Genomic DNA, 23,691 nt, shown 5'->3' on the forward strand with positions numbered 1-23,691 from the left:
AGTCCAGTCCTGGACTTTTATTTGTAGGGAGGTTTTTTTTTTTTTATTGCTAATTCAATTACATTTCTAGTAATCTGTTTGTTCAAGTGGTCAGTTTCTTCTTGATTCAGTCATGGCAGACTGTATATTTCCTGAAACTTGTCCATCTCCTCTAGGTTATCCATTTTGGTTCCATATAGTTTTTCATAGTATTCTCATATGATATTCTGTATTTCTATGTTATTTGTTGTAATTTCTCCATTTTACTTTCTTATTTTGCTTATTTGTGCTCTCTCTTTTTTCTTCTTTGTGAGTTTGGCCAGAGGTTTGTCGATTTTATTTACTTTTTCAAAAAACCAGCTTTTGGTTTGATTGATTTTTTCTATGTTTTTTTAAATCTCTATTTTGTTTATTTCCTCCCTGATCTTTAGTATTTCCTTCCTTCTGCTGCCTCTTGGGGTTTTTTGCTCTTCTTTTTCTAGTTCTTTCAGCTGGTGGGTTAGATTGTTTATTTGAGATTGTTCTTCTTTTTTGAGGAAGGCCTGCTTTGCTGTAAACTTCCCTCTTAGCACTGCCTTTTCTGCGTCCCATAAATTTTGTGTGGTTGTGTTTTCATTTTCATTTGTCTCAAGGTATTTTTTAATTTTAACTTTGATTTCATCATTGACCATTGGTTTTTTAATAACATGTTGTTTAATTTCCATGCTGTCCATTTTTTCTCCTTTGTTTTTCTGTAGTTGATTTCTACTTTCATGGCATTGTGGTCAGTAAAGATGCTTGAGATAATTTCTATCTTCTTAAAATTGTTGAGGTTTCTTTTGTGCCCAAGTACATGATCAATTCTAGAAAATGTTCCATGTGCATTTGAAAAGAATGTATATCCTATTTTGGGGGGATGTAATGCTGTGGAAATACCCACCAAGTCTAATTTTTCTATTGTATCATTTACTTTCTCTGTTTCCTTATTTATTTTTTGTCTGGAAGATCTGTCTAGTGATGTCAATGTGGTGTTAAAATCTCCAACTATGACTGTATTCCCATCAATATCCCCCTTTATCTCTGTTAGTAATTATTTTATGTATTTAGGTACTCCTATATTGGGTGCATATATATTAATGAGTGTAATATCCCCATCTTGTATCACTCCTTTAATCATTATACAATGTCCTTCTTTATCTTTCTTTATGGCCTTTGTTTTAAAGTCTATTTTGTCTGAAATCAGTATTGCAACACCTGCTTTTTTGGCTTTTCCATTTGCATGGAATATCCTTTTCCATCCTTTCACTCTCAATCTATATGTGTCCTTCTCCCTAAAGTGGGTCTCTTGTATGCAGCATATTGAAGGTTCTTGCTTTATTATCCAGTCTGCCACTCTGTGTCTTTTGACTGGAGCATTTAGTCCATTAACATTTACAGTAATTAATGATAGATGTGTGTTTATTGCCATTTTGAACTTCTGTTTGCAGTTGATTTGTTATTTCCTCTTTGTTCCTTTCTTCTTCCTTTTGTGGTTTGGTAATTTTCCTTTGTATTATCATGGATTTTATTTAATTTTTGTGACTCCCTTGTAAGTTTTTGGCTTGTGGTTACCCTTTTCTGTAAGTCTATTAGCCCATTACTATATCTCAAACCCATCCTACCAAAAGGAAAAAAATACTTGATATTTTCTTGCTTTCCTCTCCCACTCTTAATGATTTAGATGTCTTCTTTTACAATTTCTTGTTTATTTTATTTGTAATTCATGTGTTACAGGTTGATGAGTTTTGACAAATATATACAGTGGTGTAAATATCACTACCATCAAGGTATAGAATATTTACATTACCCTCAAAATAGTCCCTCTGTCCCTTTTGCAAGCATTTCTCTCTCTCTCTCTCCACCCTGGCAACCAATGATCTATTTTCTAACTCTATAATTTTACCTTTTTTAGAATGTCATAGAAATTGAATCATATAATACATAGCTTTCTGACTTATTTCATTTAGAAATATACATTTAAGATTCATCCTTGTCAGTGTATGTATGAGCAGTTTGTTCCTCTTTATTGCTGAGTAGTATTCTATATAATAAATGTACTATGATTTGCTTATTTATTCAGTAGTTGATGAGCATTTGGTTTGTTTCCACATTTTGGCTATTATGAATAAAGCTGATGAGATATAATTATCATATATGTTTTTATATAAATATAAAATTTTTGCTGGGTTGTATAGTAATTGTATGTTTAACTTTATAAGAAACTGCCAAACTGTTTTCCAAAACAGTTCTACAATTTTGTAGCTCTATCAGTGATATATGAGAGTTTCAGTGGCTCTACATCTTCACTGTCACTTAGTGTTGTCAGGATTTTTTAAACCATTTTATTGTGTATGAAGCAGTATCTCCTGTGGTTTCAATTTGCCCTTCTGTAATAATTAATGATAAGCATCTTTTCGTGTGCTTGTTTGCCATCTGTATATCTACTTTTATGAAGTGTCTAGGTCTTCTGCCTACTTTCATTGAGTTGCTTGTCTTATTATTGAGTTGTAAGAGACCTTTAAGTGTCTAGATAGAAGTCTCTGTGTTTTTGAGCAAATAGGACTCCTCTCCAGTGGAAAAACAATTAGGATCAATGGGAGGAAGTTACCAGGAAGAATATTTATGCTTAATATGACATTGATGTGTCTAACAATCAGAATTATCCAACAATAGAATGGGCTGCCCAAGAATTATTAAGTTTCTTCTTCAAGTGTTCAAATGAAAGCTAGATGACCATTGTTAGGGATAACACAAAGCAGATTTATGTATTGTGGAGACTGTTGGACCATATGGTATCTAAAAACTCTTCCAAATCTGAAATTTTTTAACATTAAAGTAAATCAAGTCAACATCATAATAAGGTAGAGGTCTTATTTGTTGTGTAAAACAAGTAAATAAATCCTGAAGGAACCAAGCTGGGATTGTGTTAAACCTTGCCACTCCCTCAGCCAGTGAAAAATTGGCTAACAAATTTCTAGCCACTATATAGACAGTAGAGTCCGTTATGCTTTGGTGTCCTCTGTGAATATCCCTGACAACATGGAGGTATTGGGCTATACTTAATCCAAAAGATACATACAGAATGATGACATCTCAACTATCTATTTTAAGCCAGGAAAGTAGACAAAGATTGTTCCCCAAGAAATGTTGCCCTGTGTACTTTTTTATCCCCAAGATCAATGAATCAATGAAATGTTATTTAGATATTGTCAAGAAGGGGGCTGAAAACAAACCATTTTCCTCTTGTTGAACAAAGCTATGGTATGTCTCTCTCTGAATTCTGTGTAGTTTTTACCACCATATGTCAGAAAACAAATTACTAATATTTAAGAGGAAGGAAGGGAGAGAAAGAAAACTGATATTAAGTCCATAGATTATGTGAGATATTTCCATATTTAAGTCAATTAGTTCTCACAACAACCTGACAAGTTTGTTGTTGGTGGTGGTGGTGGTACGTGTGTGTGTGTGTGTGTGTGTATGCACATATGATGAGATCAGCAAGGTTAACTAGTTTCTCAAGGACACAGTTATTAAATGGCAGATCCAGAGTTGAAACCCAAGTTATCTGATTCCAAATCGATTCTATTGCATGACACCTCAAATGCCCAAAGCAGACCAAAAAGAGAGGCCTCTTCAGCATGGAAAAACAAAAACTGAAAGGGCTATAATTCAAGTTTATAAACATATGAAGGCTATATATATTTTTTTTAGCTTTGTGTTGTTTACCAAACTCCAATACAGTGGAACTATAAAACTCTTTCAAAATGAAAAACACTAAGTTTAAGGTAACTAAAATGAAGCCCTGCTTTGCACAGTGGCTGGCAAACTTGTGACTCATTACCCCCCAGAACTGGTATAGACTGAAGACATAACCAGCTTCATAAAAGGTTTATATAAATTGATGAGTGGTAGATGTCTAATGGGTAATTAGAATACTTGGAGACAACTCTAACTTCTGAAGTTGATATCAATAAGGAAATCCATACTCTTTCAAAACATGATACCATGTGTTGGTGCTTGAATTTGATCTCACCATCAAAGAGACTCCTGGAGAAACCTGGCTAAACCTTAGAAACAACTCTTGAGAAAATTTTTTATTCCTCTTAGGGGTAGCTAAATCATAGGAGCAACTCTTGAGCAATTCTTGTATTCTCATGAACTGTCCTTAGCCCCTTGATTACAACCTATGGGCCTCTAACCCCATTCTCTGCAAACATTCCTTTAAATAGCTCAGAGACAAAGTCTAACTCTTTGTTAGAGCTTTTAAGGCAGTGAAGTAAAGTAAAGCAGTGAACTCAAATATTAGAGTCAAGACTTCATTGCTAGGTGTCCTATTCAAAGGTAGAAGTGACTATCTAGCTGACAGATTATCCCCTGTTCATAATCTAGGAGTTTCTATCTTGAGCCAAATGAGGATTTTAGTGAGAACTCTTAATTGCTAAAGTTACAGCTGATGTTCCTATTTGAATTATAGTATGTAATTGAAAGGTACACCCCTCTCCTGATTACTCCTCTCTACCAACTCAAATGCTTTTCAACTTATATAAAAGATACTACACAAAATAGTGTCTTTTTAAACTAAAGATAGTTTCCAACAATAGCTTTTAAAGAAAAAGGGTATGCTAGATAATTGCCACAGTTACAGCCTTAGCATTTATGTATCTGAATATTATAGTATAGCATCATTATTTTCTAATTTTCCCCATTTTGGTTCTCATCTTGCTGGATTCAGAACAATCTATCTGCTGTATTCTTATTCACACAAGAATGTATATGCATGTGCACACATGCACACATACAGATAGACACAAAATCACTCACTTCCCATTATTAGTCCCTGGGAGCAAGACCTAGAAAGGCATCCTGCTGGCCAAAGATGTTGCTAATAACAACTGCTGCTTCCATCATGTTATTTCAGATTCCATAACTTTTGTCAGGGTATTTATGAATCATTATTTCAGGAAAAAAAGCTCCAGTACTCATTCTCACTTTAGAAGCTATTCCCACAATGGAATATTGACATTCTAACACAGTGACTAAATTAAGAACAGCTGCATGCTGAGGTGGATTTTTTTTTTTCCCTTTGGCAGTTGATCATTTTCCTTATAGCTGATTTCTTCTGAAAACCTTTGCACATTGTGGAAGGAAAAAAAATAAAACACTTAAAAGGCTTTTCACTTTCATATAGTAATCACAGTTACAACAGCTTTTGATGCCCCATGACTGTGATTACTACCAGATAATCAAAGGGCTCTACTTCACTTACTTGCTTTAAAAAGATTTTTTCCAATTTCATTCCAATGTCAATGATTAGTAGTAGTTCAGGGATATAGTTGTCAAGATTTTTGATTTCTCTTGTGATCTGAAATATCACTGGAGCATCACAATTAAAAATAAAGACATGGTGTCCCTGAAGTTTATAGGGATGATTATTCTAGGTTCAAAAGTATTAATTATAAAGAAATACTTATTCCTGAAGGTGCTTAGGGAGCCAGCATACAGAGTGGGCGGAGTGTTCTAGGCTGAGAGAACAGCTAGTGCAAAGGTCCTGAGGTCACTGTGGGCTGCATGTTGAAAGCCTTGTTTTGTCTGAATGAATATTGATCTTGTCTTAAAAAAAGAAATATGTTTCTCATTTTCTAAGGTAGAAAAAGAATAGATGTCCATACATTTGGAACCATAGTTTAGGAAGATTATATATATAGGGAAAAACATAAATTTGAGACTCATGGGGCATATCCATAATTCAGTAATACTCACTGCAGGATGAAATGTGACAGAGATATGGTAATTGACTGCCAGGGATATTCGAGAGGAGCTTCCTCCTTGGAATGGTAGGCTGAACAACTTAATGACCTCTAAGGCCCTATTTCTCATGATCCATCTGCCTCAGAATCACCTGAGGGGAGTTGCTGGATTCTTGGACTCCATTACAGACTACTGATAAGAATCTCTGGCATAAAGCTTGGGAATCTGCATTCTAATAACCTCCTGAGGTGATTTTGATGCACACTGAAATTTGAGAACCATTGCTCTAAGGAAAAAAGCTCTGGACCTAAGTGAGGAAACCTGAATTTTGGCTTCATTGCTTCCATAACTGCTGGGTAACCATATTCAAGTCACTTGCCCTCTCTAGGCCTCTGTTACCTGTCTATGAAATGAGGATTGTCAGCCGAGGGAGGCTTATGTGGAGTTCTAGGAGGTGAGTGGCCCAAATGAAAAAATGCACGAGGAGTTGCCATACTGCCGGACAGACTTTAGCCAGAGACACCATGGGGTTAACAACACTTTATTGCCACAGGGAGGTGCACACCTATGATGCACCTGTCCTGCTTTTACCTGTTTTTTTGTCAACACATGCACAGTCTGAGTTTTTTTGTTCATTAGGCTTACAGAATATCTCTAGCACATGCGTACTTCTATTTTCTTTGTTCTAAATCTTATATAATTGATGCATGCGTGGAGCAATTATTTACTGCATACTATAAACATGCTCTGATCATGGCCTTGGGTCCCACGGCCCTAACTCATCTCAAGCCCAGCTCACATTCCACCCCCTAGGTCGTGGGGACCCTAGCCCACAGGGTGGAGCATTGTGCCCAAAGACCACAACAATACAGAGTACAGCATCCTACCAATACACAGACAGCAACAATAGCCAGGACAGTTAGGCTCCATTTCCAGGAGGACGTCAAGGATGACCGCCAGTTCTTAAGGGGGTCTTGATTTACATGATCTATGTGATCCCATTCCTTATCTGTTTCATACAGTGCCTTAGCTACTTCCTTTTGGTGACCTGGTATATAGATACAACATTCAATATGTAACATAGCACATGTGCCACCCTGGCTTGCAGTGAGAATATCTAATGCCATTCTATTTTGTAAGACCACCTTTCACATCTGGGTAGTCTCATCTAACAATTCCTCTATAGCTCTTCTAGTAACATTCAGTACAGCTCATATGTGCTGAGCCAAAACTTCTACCTGCAATTCAACACTGATGGTCCCAGCACCAGGCAGGAACTGGGCCATGGGATAAAACCACCAAGCTGCACGCTTCCCTTGGTACCACCGGGAAGTGGGTCCCAGTTTGTGGGGCTCTCTGTTAAAGTGGGCCGGATATGTCTGGGCAAGTAAGCTCTATCCCAAGTACAGCACCCTGTCCATTTAGCTGGGAGATAAGACCATCCGTGGGTGCCACATACCCACAGGTACCCTGGTGGCAGGAAGTCGATGGGTTTTGTGTCAATTAGAGGTCATCCATCCAACCAGGTAGAGGCATTTACATTATAAGTAATTTTGGCACATAGCTGTTCTGGGAGCCACCCCACTGTGTGGTTTGGAGCCTCATGTTCAAACCGCTGCTCAGTACAGAGGGGGCTTAAATTTCTCACCTTTACATGAACACTATTCATCCATCCCCACCCATTCCATACAGTCCTTCCAATTAGCTGGGGGGGGGGGCATTGCCCCGCTCATGTCAGAGTATCTCTTCAATAGTCTGCTGCTGCAAGTCCCAGGGTGATCTCGCTGTCCTGTTGGCATTCCATTGAATCAAGGTGCTCCAATTAGCTCTGGATGCGGGGTGGAGGTGCTATGGCAGTCCATCTCCTGTGTCTATGGGAAGTTCAGTACAGACCCAACAGTGAGAGGCATTGTGGACTCGCGTGAATGTGTGTGCCCAGGAGAACATGATATTTGCTGTTACCCTGGATGGAAGGACAGAGCAGAGGTGGACACCATGATTGGCAAATCTCTCCCTTCTGGGAGGATGCAAGCCACTTCTTCATCCTGTGAGAGTACAGTGGCAGGAAGAGCTGTTCACCCTGGGCGGTGGTACCACACCAACCCGCCCACACTAGGTTGGTTACACTCTGGGAGAGCTTCAGGAGCTATCAGTGGAATTGCCCAAAGCCATAGGGCTTCTGCTCCTTTAAGTAGGGACACTCCTGCTTTCCCTAGAGTAACCTGCACATCAAAAGGCCATTCCCCCACTCGTGGGTTTACCTGCAGGGCTTTCTCCAGCCAATTGCCCCAGGGTTCCAAAAGGGCAAGCCAGGGGCCTTCAGTCTGGACCTGATTCTTCCATTTCCAGGTGTCCTGTTTTCCCGAGTTCAACACCCTGGGGGCGTGTAATATTAACGCATGCCTCACTATTGAGACATCAGAGGCATTCTGCACGGGCCCAACTCTGAGCCTCCGAATGGTCCCTTGCAATAACTTTTCCAGTGGGCTCATACCTCTACGGCAAGGTTGTTCATTCAAAAGGCATACCGCATGCGGCAAGACACTGTTCCAGACTCTCCCTTGTGGTTTGAGAGCCCTCAGTTTGTCCTTTAATAGGCCATTGTACTGTTGAGTCATTTCTGCTGCTGGAGGACAGTAAGGCACATGCAATATCCAGTTAATATCATTTTCCTTGGCCCATTCCTGGGTCTGTTGGGCAGTAAAAGGGGTCCCTCTATCACTTTGTATTTCTAAGGGAGTCCCATAGAAGGCCCGTAAAATTTTCAGTGCTTTAATAGTAGAGTCTTGTGTAGCTTGGGGCACATGGTGAGCAAAACCTAGACCAGTAGTGGTGTCTACCACTGTCAGCAGGTATCGCAAGCCCATAGTCGGAGCAAAGGGGCCTACGTAATCTATTTGCCATACCTGCAATGGCTGAATTCCCCGTGCAATCTTCCCCATCTGTTGGGGTCATTGCCGCCGGTGCTGGTGGTGCTTAGTACACCATGGACACTGCCACACGGCATCTTTGGCTTCACTGTGGCTCAGGTGCAGGCCCCACTGGTCGGCTACCTGCCTCATTGTGTATGAGCCAACATGACCAAGGTTCTTATGGAGCCAGGGACCTATGTCGGATCCTGGAACCATAGCCTGTACAGGGTGAAGTTGGGCTAGTGCGTCAGCAGCATCATTGCCCGATGACAGGGCTGGGCGGTACCCTGGTACGTGGTAAACAGTATACTGGCCTTCTTGGCCTTTATCCCATAACATTTTCCACACCTGTTGTCCCCATAGGGGCTGGTGCCCAATCATCCAGTCTTGCAGGGCCTAATTGGGGTATCCACAATGTAAGGCCTCGATATATGGCACAACTATCTGTACAAATCTGCAAGGGGCTAGGTTCACTCATCAACACCAGCCATACTGCCCATAACTCAGCCCATTGGCTGGATTGGCCTACTCCGGTCTCATACCAGAAGGCTTCAGTGGCAGGGTGCAGTGCTACTGCAACCCAAGTGGGAGGACTGCCCTTACAAGATCCATCAGTATACCAAGCAGTTCCTGGGGTGGCCCTTTACCTTCACAAAAGGGACTGGGCACAGGGCCCACCTCTTGTTGTGGGAGCATCTGTACATCAGGCACAACAAATCTCACAGGCCCTAACACCTGCTGCAACTCTGCAGCCAAGGGGCTAGTGGTGTACTGGGCTCTCTGTTCCAAATAAGCACCCCACTTCATCAGAGTTGGGGTTTGGGCATTTCCCGGTCAGGGTTATTTTGCCCATGTCTGTTCCCATCCTGCAATAGGGTATGTGGTCTGCACTTGGACCTCTTGCTTCCCTGCCAGGGGTTCAGTGGCAATCAAGGATGCATAAGTTGCTAGCAACTTTTTCTCAGAGAATAATGACATTTAACCCCTTTCCACAACTGAGACCAGAATCCTATGGGCACTTTCCGTTGCCCATGTTTTTGCCATAAGCCCCAGCCATATCCATCATTGTCCACATGGACTGTCAACCAGAAAGGGAGGTCTGGATCTATAGTGCTTGTGCTTGTGCTTGGGCCACTGCCCTCTTAGTTTTAACAAATGCACATTCGGTCTCATCAGACCAATTCCAGACTTCTCCCTTTTTAATCAGTTTATACAGGGGTTTGGCTATTTGGGCCAAATGAGTAATAAACACCCGCCAGTATCCCAGAAGACCTAAATAAGTCTAACTGTTTAACTGTTTCAGGGCGGGAATATGCCTGGATTTTGTCTATTACTGCTTCAGGCAGCAATTTTGTCTTACCTGACCAGACAACACCCAAGAATTTGACAGAATATCCAGGTCCTTGCACTTCGTCCTCGTTCATGGCCCACCCCCAGCTCACCAGGGCTCCTCGCAGCGCTGTGGCACTGTTTTCCAAATCTGAAAGAGAATCAGAGGTTAGTATTGTGTCATCAATATAGTGGAACAAATGAACAGTATCCGGTTTGCTCCATGTAGCCAGGGCCTGGGCCACCAGGCCATAGCACAGTGTGGGGCTGTGCAGATATTCCTGTGGCAACACAACAAATGTCCATTGTCTGCCTTCCCAGGTGAAGGCAAACTGTTCTTGGCTCTCACGGGCTATGTCTATTGAGAAGAATGTGTTAGCCAGGTCAACCACATAGTGGCAAGTACCCAGTTCATGGGACAGCCGGTCCATCAAATCTGTTATATTTGGCAAAGCTGTGTGCATGGGGGTAGTGACTATTCATTTCCTGGTAGTCCACTGTCATCCTCCAGAAGCCATCTGGCTTCCACACTGGCCACACTGGAGAGTTATATGGGCTATGCGTAGCCCGAATTATACCATCTTCCACAAGCTTCAGAATAGTCTGTCCTATTTCCTCATGGCCTCCGGGCAATTGATATTGCCAGATATTCACCACTCATGTGGCCTGTGGCAAAATCAAAGATGTGTGATGAGGATGCCCCTGTATAACTGTTTTCACCACGTGAACTCTCAGGCGAAATTCCCCTTGAGTCATCTGTATTTGCAATCCTTGCAAAATGTTTATCCCCAGAATACTCAGCTACTGGGGATATATGCACTTCATATGCAGCAGGGGGCAGACAGCCAATGCCCAAAATCAGAGTCACTCATTTAACACACATTTGCTTGTTTCCATATCCTTCTATATGAACCCATGGTCCCTGAAAATGCTTCGGATTTCCATGCACCAATGTAATTTCAGCTCCTGTGTCTACTAGTGCCAGCACTCGCTGTTTATTCATGGGGGACCAGTGGATAGTCAGTTCAACATGTGGCCTCCGGTCATCGGGGTGCCCCATGTCCCAAATACCTTGGCCTTCCTCCTAGTCTGGGAGGAAATCAGCAAAGGCCACCTCTCGGGCCTGATGGGAGGTTGGCAATGGAGTATATTGTTGCTCAGGCTGTAATTTCTTCCATAAGGCCATCAGCACCTCCAAAGGCTGGCCATCTAATTTTACACGGTCCAGGCCAGCTGCCAGTAAATCACACCATGTCTGCCGGTGATCTAGCTTTTGGGGCCCTCCTGAAGCTGGAGCATTTCCCTTTTTCCACCTCTGTGTGGACTTCCCTTTCTGAGTCACTGCATGGGAGGAGGGGGTCTTGGACTCACCTTGAGTCTTGGCAGCATGTACCCCCTTTTGGCTCACCTCTATGTCCCCCAGATGAACCAGAGCCTCAGTTACTTCATGTATGGGGCGGTCTACATATGGTGCTAGTAGCGCTGCCATAGTCCCAAACGTTCCCGTTGGGCCATTAGCCAAAATCAAATCTTTCATTCGAGCTGTAAGGAGCTCATCATCTGGACTATGGAAATGCAAAGAAAACACCATCTGGTGCATGCCCATTTCCCGGACAACTTGTGGTAAGTCCAAATACGTGGTCCATTTACTCACGTGTTCAGGTAAATCCCCTGCACTTTCCCACACAGTGCGTACAGCAGCCATTAAGCAGCTTATCAGCGTACAGTTGCCAGCATCAGCATTTGACTGGGGAATAGTTTGCAGCCTCTGCTGCAGTGAGGGAACAGTTGTTATGCTGGCCAGCTGGCCCATCTCCTTCGGAGGTAGCTCGGTCTGGTCAGCCCCATCATCCCAAAGGCGCAGTAGCCATGCGGGGATTGACTCATCTATACGCTGCTTGCATTGTTTGCCAGGTCTCTCAATTCCATTGATGTGTAAGACGTATAGGTGGTTTATCATGTCACTCACCATAGCCCCGCAGGAATTCCCCCCTGAGCCATGGGCTCCTCCATTTCCATCCGCTGCCTCACCACGGGCCATAGATGCAGTGGAACAGGGGGAGGGGTTGGGCTTATCGCTCTCATGGCGGTGGGACCAGAGGTACACAGGCATAGCTGCTTTCAAAGGTGGTGGAGCTAGGACCATGCAGACAACTTTTTGCTGTGCTGGGTCTCTGCTTAAGCTCCTCTTCTTTGCACTGCAACTCCTCCACTTGCATCTGTAGATCTCTCATGTCTTGGCTAGCTTGCTGTAAAACAGATAAGAACATCCAGGCCACCCTCCCGGCTGCCTCTCAGTGGGCTAATGGGACATTATTTTCTAACAGCTCCAACACCCTCCGGATGCCATCTGGTCGGGGTGCCACTGTGTCCCAATCCTCAGGTTGAGCCCACATCAGCAAATAGGCTGCCACCGGGTACCATACAGAGGTAGGGGGCCACTTTGCTTCCATCAGAGCATCCCCGTCATGGGCAGGGGGTTCAGAGGGAGCACTCACCTCATCCTGTCGACTACACCAAGTGTCAGCCGAGGGAGGCTGATGTGGGGTTCTAGGAGGTGAGCGACCCAAATGAAAAAATGCATGATGAGTTGCCATACCGCCGGACAGACTTCAGCCAGAGACACCATGGGGTTAACAACACTATTGCCACAGGGAGGTGCACACCTGTGATGCACCTGTCCTGCTTTTATCTGTTTTTTTGTCAACACATGTGCAGTCTGAGTTTCTTTGTTCATTAGGCTTACAGAATATCTCTAGCACATGCATACTTCTATTTTCTTTGTTCTAAATCTTACATAATTGATGCATGCTTGGAGCAATTATTTACTGCATACTATAAACATGCTCTGATCGTGGCCTTAGGTCCCATGGCTGTAACTCATCTCAGTACTCCGATCGTGGCCTTGGGTCCCACGGCCTTAACTCATCTCAAAACCAGCTCACAAGGATGTTGAACAAGATGATCTGTATGCTCTCACCTAACTCTCAATTTTTATGAAATCTGTAGTATAGTCCCTATTCTACCAATCTACTGAATGACTTCGACTTAGTCATTTAACCTTATGAGTCCTCATTTTTTATCCATCTATAATGGATAGAAGTTATAGAAGTACTCATAATATCTATGAAACTTTGGAAAAAAGGAGTGGGAGCCAGCTGTTTCCAGTTCTATGATTAAACCAGGTTTAAATTTGTAGTATGACCTAGAACAAGTTAAAATCCTACACTTCCCATCTCAATCATTAGAACTAAAAACAAAATAAGTGCTCTCAAAATACTACCAAGTGTAAGAGTTTAGTTCTCACCACTCAGGTGATCCAAATTGCTGAATCTTATTAAATTTGAAGTGAAAAATGAGAAGGTAAACATAAATTTAGTTTCTCCTAATTTTTTTGGAACTAAAAATTCAATACTCCTGTTCTGTAATAAAGGAACAGGGGTTGATATGTGTCCTATCTAACTTAGTCATGGAATCTTCCCTGTATAAGCCTCATAAAATCAAAGAAACAAACACATAGCAAAAGGTAACAGAAAGAAACAGTTTAGAAGTCTTGCCTAAGATAAAAATTTCTAATAACATTTCACAAGGGCGAGGATGTGTTAGAAGAGTCACTTTCATTCATTGTTGATGAGAATGTAAAGTATATAAAGCATTTTAATGGCAGTTTGGCAATATCTACCAAAAGGCCTGTGTTTGGACCTAGGAATCCAACTTCAGGGAATTGATCCTATAGATATTTTTAGTGCATGTGCCAATGACATATATACAAAGCTATTCATTACAACATTATTTGTATTAGCAAGAGAAGGGGAAAAAACTAAATTTCCATTAGAGACAATCTGGTTAAATAAATTATGGTACATTCATGCAGTGGAATTCCATGCAACTTTTTAAAAGGAGAATGAGGAGCTTCACTCTTTCCAAGTTATATTAAGTGGAATGACCTCCAACTTATAGCAAGAGAAAAAGACAGAGAATGCAAACAGTGTGTATAGAATACTGCTATTTGTGTGAAAAAACACACCATTTTGGTACTTTTATATTTATAAGATCTGATAGGATACAGAATAAAGTCATGACACTGTAACATCTGTTGCTTTCAGCGAGGGGAACTAGGTGGCAGAGGGACAGGGATAGAGGGAGAATTTTCACTATGTACTATTTTGAACCTTATGAATGTATTACCTTTCAAAAGAAATACAATGAAAAAAATTTAATATAACGAAAAGCCCATGTGTATTGTGTTTATATATTTATATAAACATATAAAAATAGAAGATCTACAATGATAATACATCAAACAGCGAATAGGTATTATGCCTTAGGAGGGGGAGGTGGGAGGTTAAGATATATGTGTGTGGTGGACATTTACTTTTCACTTTTTATTGCTTGAATTCGAAAATGGGACTTCATAATTAAATAAATCAAGCACATTAAAAAGGTCTTGTACCATAGGGTTGGGAGCACTGGGCCAAAAGAGTTCAGCTTTTTTCAATTTCACCATAAATATATGAGAGGCTCAGCCCTATTAACTTGGTCTTGAGTCACATCATTCCCTTGAGTCTTTTTGATGGATTGAAGTAATAAGACCTTATCATGCAAGGACTCACAATGTAACAGTAAAATGACCTTCAGTCTTATAATGACCTCTTTGGAGAATACTAAAATTTCACACAAAAGAAGATCTATCTAAGAGGCAAAGAGTATAAAAAGAAAAGCGATAGGGAGCTACTTTTACAAATGTCTCAAAGGTAAAACTTACATTTCAAAAGTGTGTAGTCTTTGGGGCTACTGAAAAATAAACTTTTGATTTAGAGTCAGAAGTCCTGAGTTTGAGACATGGCTACATTATTTAGTAGCTCTGTGACTTTGGATAATCAACTGCCCCTGATAGTTAATCACCCATCCCTGTCCTAGTACTTACCTCACAAACTTGTTGAAAAAATAAAATTAAATAATATTAAGAAAGCACATTATAAACATTGTAGCACTGTGCAAATACTATCATTATCATCTTTTGTCAACCACAGTGTCAGATAATGACAGTTGGCAACAGTAGCCTCCCCCACATTGTCATAAGGGACATTTCCCCTTTATTCCCAGAATTACATGGCAACTTTAAAAATATGCCACTTCCAGAAAGCCTCGGATTCCAAATTTGGCATTATAGATTGTTTCTGTAAGTGCATGGAAAAAGGTAAGAATTAACATTTCATAATAGTAGTAGAAAATTCTTGGTAATAGGAAAATAAAATATAGACTTGTTTTTTAGCTTAACGTCTTTCTGAACTCTTAAGAATTGATGAAAATATAGCATAAAGACTGATTCTTTTTCTTAAATTTCAGTAATCTACCTCATATTCTACCATGCCATCTTCGTGTTCTTTACCTGGACCTACTGGAAGTCTATTTTTACACTCCCACAGCAGCCAAGCCAGAAGGTAAGAGAACTGATTACTTCATAAGGGCTTAAAACAGAGGAAAGTAGAAATGCCAGTGAGGCAAGAAAAGGGCACAAAAAGGAGCAAATAACCTTCCATGACAAAAGAAATTCGGGGTAATCTTAAAAAAGGACTCATAGTCATAAAGGTAAATTAAGAATAACATAGTCTATGGAAGGGAATTTGTAAAATCACGAGCCATGATTATCTTTAAGACGAGGAAACAACTACCTGCATTGGTGATATAGAGAAACAAGAAACCGCTTGGATTATGAGGACTCATCTAGGTCAAGTCTATGAAACTGTAATGATTTAGAACCCAGTGAAACTCTAGAAGACAACTAGAAAAAATTACAATAGTTAAATTGAACATTGTACTCCCTTGAATGAAAGTGTTTCATGCAATATTGGGGAGGGTTCATCAAAAAATTTGTAATCATATCAGGAATTTATAATGTGTGACTACTGTGAAACAGATTAGGTTCCAAAGTAGGACCAAAAAGTGGAAAACATTTTATTTCTCTAGCCTCTAAACATTATGGAATCAAAATTGTATACAAAAAATAAAATTAAACACAAGTGAATGAAGTAATGCAAAATTGAGGAACATAGATATAATATATATAGAAAATAGAAAAATTGCAGAAGTTCTTCCTTATGATTAATTATTTGAAATATAAATGGATTAAACTATCCGATCGAAAGGCAGACATTGGCATAATGGATAAGCATTATCATCTATCTTTATAGTGTCTACAAATGACTCACTTTAGAACCAAAGACATAGATAGGTTGAAAGTAAAAGGATGAAAAAAGTTATTTCAAGCAAATAGTAATCAAAAGAGAGCAAGGGTAGCTATACTAATACCACATGAAGAGGCTTTAAGCCAAAAACTGTTACAAGACACAAAGAAGACTTTACTGAGTGTGTCAGAAAGATGGCAGAGTAAAAGACACCAGCCTCTATCCTGCCTACAAAAAACAACAGACAGCTATGCATGAATGAAAATATCCTTGGGAGGGCTCAAGAGTCTAATTAAGAACCTGCAGCAACACAATGAAAGAAAAAAATGAAGAATAACAACACAGAAAGGATTGCTGGGGAAATCAGCACAGCTGAAATATCTGAAAAGGGCTAAGAACAAAGAAACAGAGCAGTGGTTATCAATACGGACCCTGTGGCAGATGCCAGTTCAGTCCCCAGTAGCCTGCTCTGTGAAGGACACTGTCAACTTTTGCTGCTGAGGACCTGGGCAGCTCTCATGACAGTCATGAATTCCCACAGCTTTAACAACAGAGGACCACACTGTGTTTGTTGATGTTGACCCCAGCAGCCTGCTCTGCAGAGGATACTGGTATCTTTAGTGGCTGAAGTAACCAATAGCCAACACTGCCACAGGCTTTCCAGAGAGTGAGGCACTGCTGAGACCTCTCTACAAGAAGAAGCCACTGTTGTGCTGCCCCAATACCAGGGTTGCCACCCCACCCCCATCTTATGCTTGCTGTAGACACAAGAGCTATAGTGGCTCCATGTGCACCTACCACCAGACCCCAGCTCCTGCCACCAAACTCCATGCATTCCCATGCTTTAGACCCTAGCTCCATGGCCACTCCACATGTACCAACAACTCAGTCACCAGAGCCACCGACACTGCAGGATATCCTGTACCCCAGACCTTGGAGACACTATCACTCCATGCACATGTGCTCTGGACCCTGGATCCATGGCACATGTGCTCTGGACCCTGGATCTATGGCCACACCACAGTAACTGGAGCACTGCAGCAGTGGGTGCACCTGCCCTCCAGAACCTAGGTCCATTAGCTACTTCACAAATGCCCAAACCTAGGACACCAAAGCCACCACTGTAGCAGGCTTATTCATGCACCATGCATGCCTATGCAGACCATAGCTCCATAACTGCTCTGCAAGTGCATGCACCTAACACAATGGAGTCATTGCCACGGTGGGAGTGCTCTTACCTCAGATCCCAAAGCCTCTTTAGCTCTGTGCAAGCTCTGGACCCCTGCTCTGTGGCTGCTCACAATTACCTGCACCTTACACACCATTACCAATACTGCAGTGGTGGTGTGCCTGTACCCCAGGCACTAGAACTACCATCGCCCTAGACCCCCTGATCCACTCCAGTGGCTTCATACATACCTCACTTCCAGATTCTGACTCCATGGCTGCTCCATGGGCACCCATGCTTCAAACATCATAGGCAACTGTTGTAAGTGTGCCCATCAGATGGACCCAGAGCCTTGAGGGATTCCCTTGGCCATAACTTCCACTGTGGTAAAAAAAAAAAAAAAAAGAAATCAGGAGGACCCCAACAGCCTTTACCACTGAAGATCCCAATAGCCGTCACTGCTCCTGCAAACACTCACAGCCTTGGCCACCAAGGTCCCTTTCACTCTTCGCTGATACTGATGACAGCTGACAGAGCTGCATAGAGACTATATACCACTGCACCTTCCCTGGAGTCAGAACTGCTTCATCTTACCCAGATGGCAGCCTTGTTCCCATCAATAGATGAAGGTCTTACCCCACTTAAACCAGTCCATAAAATCTAGAAGAGGTGATTGCTTCATCAAATGTGAGCACATCCATGCAATGCTACAAGAAATGCAAAACCTCATGGAAAAATAACACCACCAAAGGAGCACAATATTCCAGAAACCAACTGCAAAGAAATACAGATCTTTATTTTAAAATCCCTCAAAATAATTGTTTTAAGGAACTTGTCAGATTAGAAGAGAACAAAGATAGACAACTCAACAAAATCAAGAACAAAACAAGAATTTAAAGATAAATCATAAAAAAGAACAAAAAAATCTGAAGCTGAAAAATACAGTGAATGAAATGAAAAATGATATAGAGAGCATCAACAACAGATTTGATCAAGCAGAAGAAAGAACCTGAAAAGTTAAGGACAGGTGACTTCAAATTACCCAGTTAGGGAAACAAAAAGAAATAAGAATGAAAGGGTGAAGATAGCTCATAGGACCTGTGGGACATTATCAATCTTAAAAATGCATGCACTATGGGAATAAAAGGAGAAGACAGAAAGAGACAGAAAGCTTATTTAAACAATTAAAGACAGAAAACTTCCCAAGTGTGAGGAGAGATATGGGTATGCAGGCACATCAAGCTCAAGAGTCCCCAAAAAGTTTCAACCAAAAGAGAACTTCACCAGGACATATTATAATCAAGCTATCAGAAATCAAAGACAAAGAAGAAATTTTGAAAGCAGCAAAAGAGTTGTTTCTCACAAGGAAACACACATAAGGCTATGAATGGATTACTCAACAGAAGCCTTGCAGGCCAGGACAGAGTGGAATGATATATAAAAAATGCTTGTAGAAAAAGATTATCAACCAAGGTAGATTACCCAGCAAAGTCATCCTTCAGCAATGAAGGAGAGATAAAGACTTTCCCACCAAACAAAACCTGAAGGAGTTCATCCCTGGAAGAACTGCCTTATGAGAAATGTTGAAGCTGAAATGAAAAGATGTTAATTTTAACAAGAAAACATATGAAAGTTAAAAAAAGCTCACTGATAATGGTTAATATATAGAACACTTCAAAATACTGTAATAGTGTAATGACTATGTGTAAATCACTTTTAACTCTAGGATAAATGTTTAAAAAAAACAAAGTATTAAAATAACTATGAGTAGGGGAAGGGTATAGCTCAGAGATAGAGCATGTGCTTATCATGCATGAGGTCCTGGGTTCAAACCCCAGTATCTCCATTAAAAAAATTAGTAAATACAGAGGAGGCCAAGATGGCTGAGTAGTAGGATGCTCGTAGCTCACATTCTCCCACAAATATACCAAGACTCACATTCATGGACCTACTCTGCCAACCAGAGCACCTGCGGAACTCCAACAGAACATCGTCCTCTTCAAAAGACAAAGACGCCAAAAATCTGGTAGGAGAAAAGGAAAAAAGAAAGAAGAAAAGGCAAAACAGTGCAGGACTGGTCCCATGGGAGGGAGCAGTAAAGGAGGACTAGTGCTCATTGGCTGAGTCTCCCCATCTCCAACCAAGAGGCCAGCGGGATGGAGGGGGAGCCTCTGAGGTTCCAATCTGTATGGAGCCGCCCTTGACTGACAGAACTAAGTTAAATGGGCACAGAAGGTCCCTGTGACACCCAGCCTGAGATGTGAGCCAGCAGCTGGGGGCTGGGACAGGCTGCCCTAGCTAGGCAGAGGACTGGGGCAGCTGCACTGAGGCAGCCCTGGGGGACTGCAGGGTGCTGTGTGCCGTGGATGAGTGGCTACACAGGGCAGAACAACCTGGGCCCTCCATAAAGCAACATGTCTGATGTGCCCTGGGGGGAAGGGTACATACCCCCATCTCTGAAAACCCACAGAAAACAGAAGGTTTTTGGTCAAAGAGAAGCAGGGCTCAGGCACAGCCGCCATATCCTCCAGCGCTTAGCACCCAGGTGGGGGCGGGGGCGAAACCTGAATCTGCACCTAAGGGCTTAGCAGCCTCAAAGGCCAGACAGAGACTTGTGTACAGCCCGAGGCAGATAGGATAATTCCCCCCTATTGCCTCAGAGAATTCACGCCACCAAGACAAATAAGGAGCTGGGTTTTGGCCCAGACCAGGGGCGGGGTTGTTCCGCATCTTCCCTGAACCCGCCTACAGAGCGCCAACTCGAGGCAGAGAAGGTAGTAGCACAGAGCTGCGGAGCGACTGGCACCAGGAGATGGTGGGTAGCTCCCCACCTTTCCAGCAGGAACGCAGCACCTGACCACAGTGTTGGGAGGGGACGTGAACCGCCCTCCTAACTGGCCAGTCAGCAACATCCCACTGCGGCATCGGGAAGGGCAATGACCCACCCGCCCACAGCAAAGGAGAGCTGCACCTGACCAAGTGTTGGGAGGGAGAACGATATGTTTGCCGACAGGCACTGGGAGCAGCACAGACGAGGACGCCAATGGAGGGCATCTGGAAGCAGCAAGCTGAGTTCACGAAAGAGGGTGAAGACAAAAAGACTTCTAATTAAGAGCACACAGTCTCCAGAAAAACACCTCTGACTTCTTTTTTAAACACATTTTATTGATTTATAATCATTTTACAATGTTGTGTCAAATTCCAATGTTCAGCACAATTTTTCAGTTATACATGAACATATATATATTCACTGTCACATTTTTTTCTCTGTGAGCTATCATAAGGTTTTGTGTATATTTCCCTGTGCTATACAGTATAATCTTGTTTATTTATTCTACAATTTTGAAATCCCGTCTACCTCTTCCCACCCTCCGCCCCCTTGGCAACCACAAGTTTGTATTCTGTGTCTATGAGTCTATTTCTATTTTATATTTATGCTTTGTTTTTTTTGTTGTTGTTGTTGTTGTTTTTGATTTTTAGATTCCACATATGGTCTCCTATGGTATTTTTCTTTCTCTTTCTGGCTTACTTCACTTAGAATGACATTTTCCAGGAGCATCCATGTTGCTGCAAATGGCGTTACGTTGTCGGTTTTTATGGCTGAGTAGTATTCCATAGTATAAATATACCACTTCTTTATCCAGTCACCTGTTGATGGACATTTAGGCTGTTTCCATGTTTTGGCTATTGTAAATTGTGCTGCAATGAACATTGGGGTGCAGGTGTCATCCTGAAGTAGATTTCCTTCTGGATACAAGCCCAGGAGTGGGATTCCTGGGTCATATGGTAAGTCTATTCCTAGTCTTTTGAGGAATCTCCACACTGTTTTCCATAGTGGCTACACCAAACTGCATTCCCACCAGCAGTGTAGGAGTATTCCCCTTTCTCCACAGCCTCTCCAGCATTTGAAATTTGTGGATTTTTGAATGACGGCCATTCTGACTGGTGTGAGGTGATACCTCATTGTAGTTTTGATTTGCATTTCTCTGATAATTAGTGATATTGAGCATTTTCTCATGTGCCTTTGGATCATTTGTATGTCTTCCTTGGAGAATTGCTTGTTTAGGTCTTCTACCCATTTTTGGATTGGGTTGTTTATTTTTTTTTTCTTATTGAGTCATATGAGCTGCTAATATATACTGGAAATCAAGCCTTTCTCGGTTTCATTTGCAAAAATTTTCTCCTATTCCGTAGGTTGTCTTTTTGTTTTACTTCTGGTTTCCTTAGCTGTGCAGAAGCTTGTAAGTTTCATTAGGTCCCATTTGATTATTCTTGCTTTTATTTCTACTAGGAGAAAATTTTTGAGATGTATGTCAGATAATGTTTTGCCTATGGTTTCCTATAGGAAGTTTATTGTATCTTCTCTTATGTTTAAATCTTTGTTCCATCTTGAATTGATTTTTGTGTATGGTGTAAGGGAATGTTCTAGCTTCATTGCTTTACATGCTGCTGTCCAGTTTTCCCAACACCATTTGCTGAAGAGACTGTCTTTATTCCATCATATATTCTTGCCTCCTTTCTTTAAGATGAGTTGACCAAAAGTTTGTGGGTTCATTTCTGGGCTCTCTATTCTGTTCCACTGCACTATATGTCTCTTTTTGTACCAATACCATGTCTTAATGACAGTAGCTCTATAGTAATTTCTGAAGTCTGAGAGACTTATTCCCCCACCCTCTTTCTTTTTTTTCAGTAATGCTTTGGCAATTCTATGTCTTTGATGGTTCAATATAAATTTTGTTATGATTTGTTCTAGTTCTGTGAAATATGTTCTGGGTAATTTGATAGAGATTGCATTAAATCTGTAGATTGCCTTGGGCAGTGTGACCATTTTAACAATATTGATTCTTCCAATCCAAGAGCATGGGATATCTTTCCATTTTTTAAAGTCTTCTTTAATTTCCTTCATCAATGGTTTATAGTTCTCTGTGTATAATTCTTTCACCTCCTTGGTTAGATATATTCCCAGATATTTCATTACTTTGGGTGCTATTTTAAAGGGGATTGTTTCTTTACTTTCTTTTTCTGTTGATTCATCATTAGTATAAAGAAATGCAACTCATTTTTGAACATTAATCTTCTAACCTGCTACCTTGCTGAATTCTTTGATCAGCTCTAGTGGTTTTTGTGTGGACCTTTTAGGGTTTTATATGTATAGTATCATGTCATCGGCATATAGTGACACTTTTACCTCTTCTTTTCCAATTTGCATCCCTTTTATTTCTCTCTCTTGCCTGATTGCTGTGGCTAGGACTTCCAAGACTATGTTGAATAGGAGTGGTGATAGTGGGCATCCTTGTATTCTCCCAGATTTTAGTGGGAATCTTTGAGTTTTTCACCATTCAGTACTATGCTGGCTGTAGGTTGTCATATATAGCTTTTATTATGTTGAGATATTTTCCCTTCATACACACTTTGGCGAGTGTTGTTTTTTTTTTTTAACGTAAATGGGTGTTGAATTTTATCAAATGCTTTTTCTGCATCAATTGAGATGATCATGTGGTTTTTGTCCTTTCTCTTGTTGATGTGATGTATTACATTGATTAATTTGTGCATGTTTTACCACCCTTGTGTCTCTGGAATGAACCCCATTTGGTCATGATGTATAATCTTTTTTATGTGTTGTTGGATTCTATTTGCTAAAATTTTGGTGAGGATTTTGGCGCCTATGTTCATCAGTATTACTGGCCTATAATTCTCTTTTTTGGAGCTGTCTTTGCCTGATTTTGGTATCAGGGTGATGGTGGTTTCATGGAATGAGTTTGGGAGTATTCCCTCTTTTTCAATCTTCTGGAAGAGTTTGAGAAGGACTGGTATGAGTTCTTCTTTGTATGTTTGGTAGAATTCCCAAGTGAAGCCATCCGGTCGTGGACTTTTATTTGTAGGGAGGTTTTTAATTTTTATTTCTGTTTCATTTCTAGTGATCGGATTGTTCAAGTGGTCAGTTTCTTATTGATTCAGTCTTAATGGGCAGCATGTTTCCAGAAACTTGTCCATCTCCTCTAGGTAATCCAGTTTGGTTCCATATAGTTTTTCATACTTTTCTCTATGATATTCTGTATTTCTATTTTATTTGTTGTAATTTCTCCATTTTCCTTTCTTATTTTGCTAATTTGTGCTCTTTTTTCTTCTTTGTGAGTTTGGCCAGAGGTTTGTATTTTTATTTACTTTTTCAAAAAACCAGCTTTTGGTTTGGTTTATTTTTTCTATGGCCTTGTTAATCTCTATTGTATTTATTTCTTCCCTGATCTTTATAACTTCCTTCCTTCTGCTGCCTTTTGGGGCTTTTTGTTTCTTTTTCTAATTCATTCAGCTGATGGGTTAAATTGTTTATTTGAGATTGTTCTTCTTT

At 41.0% G+C, this 23,691-nt stretch overlaps 1 protein-coding gene and 1 non-coding gene across 3 annotated transcripts in view; both read left to right on the forward strand.

Moving 5' to 3' along the window:
- Positions 1-23,691, forward strand: part of ZDHHC15 (zinc finger DHHC-type palmitoyltransferase 15) — a 111,488-nt gene that overhangs the window by 15,626 nt on the left and 72,171 nt on the right. For both annotated transcript variants that reach the window (XM_064483026.1, XM_064483025.1), the window contains exon 3: positions 15,336-15,430. In XM_064483026.1, coding sequence (XP_064339096.1) covers positions 15,336-15,430 — 95 coding nt within the window. The remainder of the gene's footprint in view (positions 1-15,335; positions 15,431-23,691) is intronic.
- TRNAD-AUC (transfer RNA aspartic acid (anticodon AUC)) lies at positions 19,115-19,188 on the forward strand. Its single transcript has one exon. It is a non-coding gene; the product is annotated as a tRNA-Asp (tRNA).

The sequence above is a fragment of the Camelus dromedarius genome, chromosome X, assembly GCF_036321535.1.
Source record: "Camelus dromedarius isolate mCamDro1 chromosome X, mCamDro1.pat, whole genome shotgun sequence".
Taxonomy (NCBI): domain Eukaryota; kingdom Metazoa; phylum Chordata; class Mammalia; order Artiodactyla; family Camelidae; genus Camelus; species Camelus dromedarius.